The sequence below is a fragment of the Neolamprologus brichardi genome, chromosome 23, assembly GCF_056152115.1.
Source record: "Neolamprologus brichardi isolate AB-2024 chromosome 23, ASM5615211v1, whole genome shotgun sequence".
Taxonomy (NCBI): domain Eukaryota; kingdom Metazoa; phylum Chordata; class Actinopteri; order Cichliformes; family Cichlidae; genus Neolamprologus; species Neolamprologus brichardi.
The window spans coordinates 6,308,711-6,319,322 of record NC_142125.1 but is presented as its reverse complement, the minus strand read 5'-3'; the positions used below and the strand labels follow the sequence as shown (position 1 = coordinate 6,319,322).

At 38.0% G+C, this 10,612-nt stretch overlaps 1 protein-coding gene across 1 annotated transcript; it reads left to right on the top strand.

Annotated features, from left to right (window-relative positions):
• Positions 1-80: 80 nt before the first annotated feature.
• On the top strand, positions 81-9,797 carry scamp4 (secretory carrier membrane protein 4). The gene is made up of 7 exons (XM_006809386.3): positions 81-220; positions 653-679; positions 960-1,088; positions 1,204-1,360; positions 4,836-4,937; positions 8,054-8,171; positions 8,299-9,797. Exons 2-7 carry the CDS (start codon positions 673-675, stop codon positions 8,485-8,487), a joined length of 702 nt encoding a protein of 233 aa, XP_006809449.2. The 5' UTR covers positions 81-220; positions 653-672; the 3' UTR covers positions 8,488-9,797.
• The last annotated feature ends 815 nt before the right edge of the window (positions 9,798-10,612 follow it).

Genomic DNA, 10,612 nt, shown 5'->3' with positions numbered 1-10,612 from the left:
TTGAAGTCACGCGTTTTCCGTTTACCGCTCGAATGGCTGCTGGGACGTGTAGTTCTACTGGTCCCCTGTACTTGCCGAATATAAACAGTTTTGAACTACATGTGGTGAACGGGGTAGCGCAGTCGCAGATGATGGGTCGAAAAAGCGCATGCGATTCCTAAATGATTCCAGGACCCCACCGCTGTCGTCGACTGAACCGCGAGGATATTCTGTTAACCCGGTAAAACCGACATGTCTTTGCTGTCCTTTTGCTGTACAGACCATTGCTATTCAAATGAAGCAGCAGCGTGAAATAAAGAGTCACTGAGCTCATATCTGCTACTGTACGACAACTAACTGCTTAGAAACACGCCTTAGCTGCTATCAACTCTAAAATGTCTCACGTAAAGCAAAGAGTTAATAACTTCACGTTGGCATTGGTAAAAGATGAAAGTGTTCTGTTGGCGTATTGAAATCGATATTCAATTTGAGCAAAGTTGAAATCTGCAGTTAGAACTAATTAGAGGGTTTACTGTTCCTGCAAGTGGTCGAAGGTTAGCTTGAATTTGTATAAATTAAGGTTAGCACTGGCAGAAAATTAATGACAGTTAAATATATAATTTAAAAATGTGTGGAGATTTACGTCGCTTTTTTGTATATTCCTCTTTTTCAGGGAAGACGTGGAATTTCAAAATGGCAGGTTGGTTACTATCTGTCTATCTAAAGAAGGGGTGGGCTGCAAAATACTTGGAATGCAATTTTTACTCCCTGCAAAAACCTTCCAGTGGGCCACATTGGACCCCTTTAGCAGGCCAGTTTTGGCCTCCAAGCCTCATGTTTGAAATCTTCTTATTTAAAGTACAACTCCACTATACCTCATTTTCTCTCTCTCTCCCTCCCTGCACTGTATTCAGATATATTCAAATAAAAACTATTACTATGGCAGTACGTTTATGATGTAATCTTGCTTCTTGTTTCAGAGCGGGCCAATAACTTTCCACCCCTGCCCAAGTTTGTCAAAATAAAGCCATGTTTTTACCAGAACATTGAAGAGGAAATACCTGCGCCCCACCAGCTTCTGGTACGCAGAGTCTATATCCTCTGGATGAGTAAGTGTCTTCAGTTTCTTCAGAACAGGAAGCATATGGATTCCTTCCATTTTTGCTGAGAAAGTACTTATTTCCCTTTCTTTTTTTCACGCACGCTTATTTCTCCTCTTTGCAGTGTATTCGGGAACGCTGTGCGTAAATTTAATTGGATGTATTGCTTGGTGGGCCGGGGGTGGAGGTGCCACAAACTTTGGCTTTTCCCTGCTCTGGCTCATCCTCTTCTGCCCCTGTAGTTACACCTGCTGGTTTAGACCACTCTACAAAGCTTTCAGGTCAGTTATCATTTAGTAATTGCCCTAAATTTATGAGCAGCTTCTGATTACACACATGCATACATTACAACTTTAGCATAACATCAGGCGTACATTAAAAAGTTCTTATAAATGCAAAACAAACTCAGATGACACATGATCAAAGTCAAATGTTTACCCAGGGAGTAAAACTGGCAGAGAGAAAAACGAATGGCTTTCAAGCATGTTCCAAAGAAGAAGACTATAATGAGCAAAGGCTCTACGGCAAAAGCTGTTTTGTTTTGTTTTCCAGTCTGGAATGCTTAAAAAGCAGCAATAAACATAATATAGATCAAGGGAAAATGAAAATTCATCTGTATCTAGTTGCATTATTCCAGAGCTATGCCAAAAGGTGCAGGTTTTACTGGTTTTACTTTTACTCTTCACTTTTTTTTCTTTTTTCTTAATTTTTTTTAAAGAACACCCCTGTTATCTTTCCAGGGCTGCAGTTCCAGTTAATTGTTAGCGGCTGCATGAATTCTTAAACCCAATAGTTTTTAGCATTGTACACAAATAAATGAAACAAAGTCATTTAGGCCCCTGTCACAGAGACCTGGTTTGCTGACCCAGTTAAAAAAAAAAAAACAAGCATTAACCCAGTTAACAAAACTAGTGGGGGGGGGCAATCACACCTGTGGACTATGCGGCATTATATCCTGTTATTTGTATTTCCTTTGCTGTGGGCAATACTAAAAGTATTGTAAACAATAGGGTCATTATATATGAGTTTTAAGATCAACTGAAGGTTTTTCAGGGGGCTTTTAGAACAACCCGATAATAATGAATTACAATACTCGAGCCTACAAATAAAGATGCATGAACTACTATTTCACCATGACTCTTAGACATGACGATTCTAATTTTAGACATATTGCGCAAATGCAAGAAAGCAGTGCGCCATATTTGGTAAATATGCGCATTGAAGCACATATCCTGGTCAAAAATGACTCCAGGATTCCTTTGCCAAGGTAATGCCATTCAGAGTAAGTATCTGGTTAAACACAGTGTTTCTAAGCTTTTTAAAGTCAAATAAACTCGGTTTTATCTTAATTTAGAAGCATTAAATTAGAAGACTTTTTATGTCTCTTAAAAAAGTCATAGCTTTGAATCAGTTAGATGTTGAGTGAGCTTAAGAGAGCTGCTTGCACCGCGTGTCAAGAAAAGTGGTCTAAAAGTATTTCCTGAAGATTATATATCTGATTCAAAGCTCTCAGTTTCACGGGTTTACGTACTACTATCTGCATGTGTAATTTTGTGTCAGTATGTTCAGGAAAGATGAGGAAGATTATGATCGCCTCCACCAGGGACATGTATGTTTTTGTTAGCATTTGATTGCATGCATGTATGTCTCACTCTCTGTAAACATGATGGCTTCAAATGTTTATCATAAATTATGGTAAAACTTTCTAAGCGTGTGGAGTGGCATCATGTTAATAATCCATTAAAATTTTACTTCCATCCACCGAGGTCTTCAAGATCATCTTAAGGATTTATTGGTTGAAAATTGACCAAAAGCCTTTTAACTTAGAAGCTAAAGTGGGGTGTGTTGTCAACATATAGAACGTACTCTATAAAGATTTATAATATCATGTTACAGTTCATCTCTGATCTTTCCTTCAGGGTAATAGATTCATCTGAAGGTTAAAGTAATAATAAGGCTAGATAGAGATATTTAAAATGACAATCGGTTTTCAGACTGACAAGAATATCTTGACATGGGATACTTTTTGTGTATATTGGATTAATCTTATTATGAATTTGATGTGTACATTACAGTAACAGGTTATAACATTTTGAATATAAGGGAAATGTTCCTGAATAAGTTATTTTGTTTTTTGGGGTCGAGGAAACAAACTTAACTTGTGATGAAAAACTTTTTCAATTGGTACTTATTACCAAATGGTTAAAAAAAAAATACTAAACAGTGAAATTAATGCTTCATGTGTACTATATCCACATGAATTTAAGGTTATGGGATTACAACATCCATAGCTTGAAGCTTCTATTTGAGCTTTACAGCTATCTCAATCTAGTTTTTCTGGAACTAAAATGACCATATTAAATCAGTGTGAAATGCCAAGTCCCCACTAATGCCAGCAAGCCTCCATAAATTTTGTCGGTGCATTATTTGTCAGATAATTTTCTTAAACATGCTCTAAAAGATATCAGCATAATGGAGAAGTCTCATTCAATGATTCACATTTATAGTGGTAAAAACTAGCAAATAGCAGTCTGCTACAGATGCCTGTCAAGGTGACCACGCCCCTAGTTGTAAACCTTAAGAAAATCTAAAAGGATGAGTTACAAAAATAAGTTAGATACTGGCCCATAACGGTGGACATTTAAACTTGCGCATCTGTGTTGATTTACTTGGTTTTGGAACCAGCCTCTTGTGGCCATTCGAGGAACTACACTTTTGGCACTTTTTTGCCATTGGGTTAAATTGTGCGAGGAATTAAAGGTTGTTAAATTTAATGTCTTTAAATTCACATGAGTTAATAAAAGCGGAAAAGGTGAGCTTTTTTGGTATTTAAAAGAGAAATAAAACAATTCTAACTGAAAGAAAAAGATTATTCATAATTTTGAGAATAAAGTCAAAACGTTGAGATTAAGGTCACAATTCTATTTTGAGGAAAAAGTCAAAACGTGAAGATTACAGTTGTCGTTACAAGACAAACGGCCACGGTTGCAATACCCTCTGAGTTAGTAAAATCGTTCTTGGTAACTAGGAAGAATATGATTTCTCTTTTAACACATAATCATAATGTGGCGATAAGGACATTAAAAAGATGGTCAGATTGAAAAACTTTGAAGTAGATTTTGAATTTTTTCTCAAAATAGTTTTTCGGTTTAATCTTGAAATTTCAACTTTCTTCTCAAAAGTATCGGCAATATTTATTTTCTTATGCAGCCCTAATACTCATAGAATGAACTCTTTAGAACGGACAGAAATCGACCCAACCGGTTGCGGCAGATGGCCCCGCCCCTCCCTGAGCCTGGTTCTGCTGGAAGTTTCTTCCTGTTAAAAGGGAGTTTTTCCTTCCTACTGTCACCAAAGTGCTTGCTCATTGGGAGTCATATGATTGTTGGGGTTTTCTCTGTATATATTATTGTAGGGTCTACCTTACAGTATAAAGCGCCTTGAGGCGACTGTTGATGTGATTTGGTGCTGTATAAATAAAATTAATTGAATTGAATACAAGCCCCCAAAAAGTTGGATCAGCTCTGACTGTGCTGCTTGTTTTCTGATTTGAATTTGCACCCATCTTTTGAGTTTACTGAGAACATTTCCAGCTTTTCTGTGACTTGTTCATGTTTCTCTGCAAGTATGTGTGGTAGTTTGACTCAAATCTTGCCAACAAGAAGGAAGAAGCAACTGTGCAACAGAAATGGAAAACCTTGGGGCTTTTTTTCTACTGTATCATCTTTGTATTTTCTTTTCTTATTTTCTTCATAGGGCTGACAGCTCGTTCAACTTCATGGCCTTCTTCTTCATCTTCTTTTTTCAGTGTGTCTTGGCCCTCATCCAGGCTATCGGCATCCCTGGTTGGGGAACATGGTAAGTTGAACCAAACCTGCTTTGAACACTGCACATGTTGGCTGCTAGTTTATTTATTTATTTAGTTATTTTATGTTGTTTTGGGTTTTTTTATCGGATTGGGTCATGAAGGTTTCTCTCTGATGATCAAGGCAGCTGGAAAATGTGCTTTTCACCACACATGGCTGTTTCTCATCTGTTCAATAAAAAAAATCATGAAGTTAACATAAAGGAGGTGAAACATTTAAAACGGTTTTAAAATTCAAAATAATTGCCATCTTTGGTCTGTTATCTACCCAGTTGTATGTAAATACAGAATGAAAGTGCATTTTATTGTTATTTTTTTATTTTTTTTATTTTGTATATGTTTGAGCTGCAGAATAATGTGGTTTACATTTTGTGTTGCGGTGTTTCTAAACCGGTTTCCTGTATTACTGACATCGATCTGTTTTTAGAGACGTTGTACTCTCATTGGCCACATTGTTAGGTACACCTGTCCATCTGTTTGTTAAGCACTTATCTAATCAGCCAATCACATGCCAGCCATTCAATTAATTTAGACATGGTCAAGATGACCTGCTGATTTTGGCGGGTGGGGGGGGGGGTCATTCGTGATATCATCGTTATAGCAACACTGTGCTTTTATGTCCCTCATGCACAACAAAGAGGCATATCTGACAGTGAGAAGTGTATTTCTGCTGCTGAAGATTTGGTAAAAAGGGAGCTACTCTAACACCCCCAACATAGCGCAATACTTTTGGAAAATATGCTAGAAACCTGTTCCAGCTGAAGGGAACAAACTTCTTTTCAACACTCGAGGCAAAAACACACTGTGGAGTACAACCGGGCTAGGGTGACAGGCAGGTAGGAGAGATGCTGGCAGCTGTGTACAGTCCAAAAGTAAACAAATGGTTCAACCAAACGTCACTGGTGCATAGCTAGTTAAACTGCGTATAGACTGGAAGAGCAGAAAATGGATGCAAATCATTGACGTGGTTATATATTGTTTGGCAAAGTACATGATACCAGGTTAAATGGTGGAAAGGCTGTTATGCAAATGGTTAAAGAGACCAAGCCACATTATAACATCCCAGATAGAAAATCTTTTACCATTTTTAGTGTTTAGTGTCTTTTTTTCTGCTTCAGAAGTATAATTACATTGTGGCACATTTTCTTAAAAAATATAGTGATTTAATTTTGAGGCTATATTGCTCCCAAATTTAAATGTTGCATGGTTGTTGGTGCCATACAAACCGGTCTGAGTATTTTAGAAACCGTTGATATACGGGGATTTTCCCACACAACAAACTCTAGAATCACAGAGACTGGTCCCAAAAAGATTTCCAGTGAGCAGCAGTTCTTTGAATCAAAATACCTTGTTGATGACAGAGGAGAATGGCCACACTGATTTGAGCTGATAGAAAGGAAAAGTAACCACTCGTTAAAATGAAGGGATGTAGCAAGACCACTGTAGGGAAAACTCCTGCCAGCTAAGAACAGGAAACCTGAGGCCATAATTCACACAAGCTTCTCAAAATTGGATAACTGAAGATTGAAAAAAATGTTGCCTTGTCTAATGAGTCTTAATTTTTACTGCAACATTTGGATCGTGGAGTCAAAATTTGGCATGACAGCATGTAAGAAAATGACAGTGAATTCACTGTGGTCAAATGGCCTCCACAGTCACCAGATTTCAATCCAATTGACCCTGTGCACGAGAAAATGCTAACTTCCTGGTTTGAGACCGGATGTGGGGTTGTACATTTCCGGTAGCTTTACTTTGCGGTCAATCGCTACTGCGAAGATATACTCCAAAATCATGTCCAAAACTCGAAAACGGAAAGATCGCGTTAAGTTACAAAGAGCAGAAGGTGGGAACACTCACCACTGTTGTGTCATAAAAAATCTAATGATCGATTTTGACGTTTAAAGAGTTTAGATCGATCAGTTGTTTACATCACTCAACACAAGCAGAACTGCATTACTGCAGCAGAAGACACATCGTCCACATTCAGAAGCACATCTCTGTATAGTCACAGTTATTATGATTTAAACATAATAATAATATTTTTAGAACATAACACCCGCGATAAACGAGGGACAGCTGAGAAATATAACATTTGAATCCATTTTCTCTTCTGCTCTGAGGCGTGGGGAAAAAATATCGACAAGTCGATGAACATCATTTACAGATATATTGGGTAAATGCCCGAGATATCTATAGAAATGTAAATCGCCGCTTGATTCATTCATTTGCTTAACTTGTTTTGGACCGTAAACCAGGCGCGAATAGGACACCGGGAACAAAGCCTCCCCACAGGAGTTTCCACACCGGAAGTAGCATATGCTAACATGCACATAGTCAATAGAGCAACTTTGAGATGTCGTGCAATGAGTCTCATCATGGTTGGTCAGCAGAGAAATCTACAGCAACTTTGTGACGATATCATGAGATTATGAACTGAAAAGTTTCCAGGACGTTGTTGTATCTGTCACCTAGAATTAAGGCAGTTATGACAGCAAAACAGGATCTAACCTGGTACTGGTAAGGTGTACGTAATGACCATGAAGGTGGCCAGTAAGTGTAGGTCAAGTAGTATCTTTTTTTCTTTTCTTTTTTTTGTTAATATAAAACATGAAAACAGGGGTAGCTAAACCTCAGCAAGTCGTGTTTGGTCGCTGGTTGCTCCAATCTGTATGCCAAAGTATCCTTGGGCAAAATACTGACCCCCCATGTTGCTCTCTGATGCATTCTTCAGAGTGTGAATGTTAGATAGAAAACACTTGCGTGTAGAAAAATGTCTGTATGAATGGGTGAATGAGGCAAGCTGTGTAAAGCCTTGAATGCTTCAGTAAAAAGAAACACTCCATATAAGAACCAGGCCAGAAAATCTTTAAAAATGTAGGAAGTAATAATAAGAAGTAATGATAATAAGACTTTTGGTCGATGTGTTAGCTGATCATTGCTGTGCTGTTTGTCGCTATGCCTCAGTTCTCACTGCTTCGTGGCTCTTTTTTTTTTTTTTTTTTTAAATAAAACTTTAAATTGCATTTGTATTAAATCCACTTTGCTAAGTGCATACTGTCTGATACACTAACCCATAAAACTCCATCTCACCCTCACCAACACAACAAAGCGGCTGGATTGCAACAGTGACGTTTTTCAGCCAAAATGTGGGCTCTGCTGTAGTGATGCTTATCACAACTCTGCTCTTCACTCTGGTGACTGCTTTAATGGCACTGGTTCTCATTAAGGTGAGTGAACGCCTATGCTGAAAATGCACACGCACTTACCTTTACCTTTGTGTGGGTCAACGTGCACACAGTTCCTTGCAGACACCAAAGCACACCAACAACTACCTAACACACCCACTCTCTCCAGGTGCACAGAATGTACCGTGGTGGTGGCGGTAGTATGCAGCGAGCTCAGGAAGAGTGGAGCACCGGGTTGTGGAAGAGTGCACCGGTGAGGGAAGCGGGGCTTAACGCCGTCGCTCAGACTGCCCAAGGCCCAAGTTTGCCACAGTACCCTACGGCGGTGCCCAGCTATCCCGACAACAGTCACTGGTGATGGCTAAGAATCGCCTCTAGGGGGAGACAAATAACTGGAGGTTTAACCAATGTTCAAGAAAGCACTTCAAAAACGCCATTTATTTAACCCTTACATTTCAAAGTATACATGTGTGTTTTATGAGAGGACAGAGTTTTATCAGAAAGCCTCTACACGTGTGGTAGAGGACTATCCTTAGATTATACCATTCCATTTCAGCTTTGTTTACATCTGGTCCTTAAAATGAATGACTCAATTGGAAAAAGAGTGAACACTTTCAAGAGTGTGTGAGAGATGTGTGCCTTATAGACCTCTATAATAGGATTGTTTTTGTATATTGGCAGAATTGCATGCTCGAAATAATGGTATGCTGAAGAGCAGAGTTTTTTTCTTTTTTGCAAGAAGACAGTGTGAAAACTGTTATTATTATTATTATTTTATTTTATGTATTTGGCCATAAATTGAGCTTATTTTTGATAGTCTGCTTGATATGTCCACGCTTGCCTGTGATGTATTGAAATGCGCCTTACTGTTGTGTGCAGATTTTTGCATGTTTAAAAAAAAAAAAAAGCCTGAACACCTGATTTTTGCCTTAAAAAACACTCTTTAATTGTTTTGTTTTTTTGTAAAACTGGATGCTTCAGTGAAGCAACTGTCCTGTGTGAGTTATCATTGAGCCAAAACACTTTCTACTCTTACGACGGAGGGGGGCGGGGGTGTCTCCACCTCAGTATTTCACCATTCCTGTTGTTTTAAAGCTACACTGTTTGCTTTTAGTGGTCAGTGCCCTGCAGTGACAGCACCTTATCAGCTGTTGTCAAACTTCCAGCAACTTTCAATTTTCTCCCAGATAGACTGAGTTATTGCATCTGGGGTCTACACTGTGTTGCATGCAGCCTGCAGTGGGATTCTGAATGAAGGCGATTCTCTTATTACAAATGAACTGATGTCATGTAAACAGTAAAGACGGGTACAAACCGCTGGCTGAGTGAACTAATGCATGCAGATGTGGTAACAAATTGTTTAAACGTAGTCTAATATCAGACATGACTGAGGAATTATTGCATTTTTTTTTTTAAGAAATATGTGTATATGCTGGTAATGCAACACCGTTGATCCAGATAAAGCTTGTTTGAAGTAAAAGCACTGTCATAGAAAAAGGTTGCTCCCTCATAGATACACAACTTTTTTTTTTTTTTCTTTTCAACATACTGAAGTGCCCTTTATGGCCAACTGCCAAATTTAATACTTTGATTTATCTGATATTTGATAAGTGACTGATAAAATGGATATGTTAAACTAACACTGCAGCATTTCAATAAATCTTCTTATTCACATTGTGTTTGCCTGTCCCTGCTTATCATAAAAGTACATGTAATTGTTGGCTTTATGCTGAAAGTCTTAAAAATGAGTCAGTTCTGCCACAGCTACTTTAATATAGAGTGAGTTTAAATCTTTTTACTTGAGTTTTATATATAGTTTTTATGCTGTCTTTAAACTGCAAGCAAACTCATGTCTCTCAGTTCTGTTTTGATAGTCTGAACACCAAAAATCATAGAGAATGAGCTTTTCAGCTGTGATTTGAACCGGATGCCAGTTTGATTTTTTTTTTATTTATTTATTTATTTTTGCAAGCAGTCCTGTCAGTTTGTGGAGCTTGTACTTTTCTTGCCTGGCTTCACTCTCTTGCTGTGAGACACGAGTGAAATGCTTCGGGGTATGAATAAAAGTATCTCTTGACATCCTAAAATTCCGGATGAAATCTGCTCCAATAAAACTCATCATGTTGCAATCCTACTATTCTTAAATTCAACTAATCTGAACTTCCTCATACAGAAGTAGCAGCTATTGCTTCCCAAGAAGACCCTGAAAATTGATAATATTTCACCTCACAGTTTTACTGCTGATGAATTCATTTCAGCAACACTATTATCCTTTAGCTTTTCAAATAGAGCTCAATACAAGATGTTTAAAACTAATACCAATATTTGGATACATTAGCTGATTTCCTTTTTCTTTCAGATGCATAAAAAAAAGAGATTTTGCCATCATTTGTTACATGAATTTACTAGTTTACACTCCCACTACTTAGATCAAATTGTTGTATTTTTAAATTCTGAAGACATTGGTTGCCAACAGTAAGTTG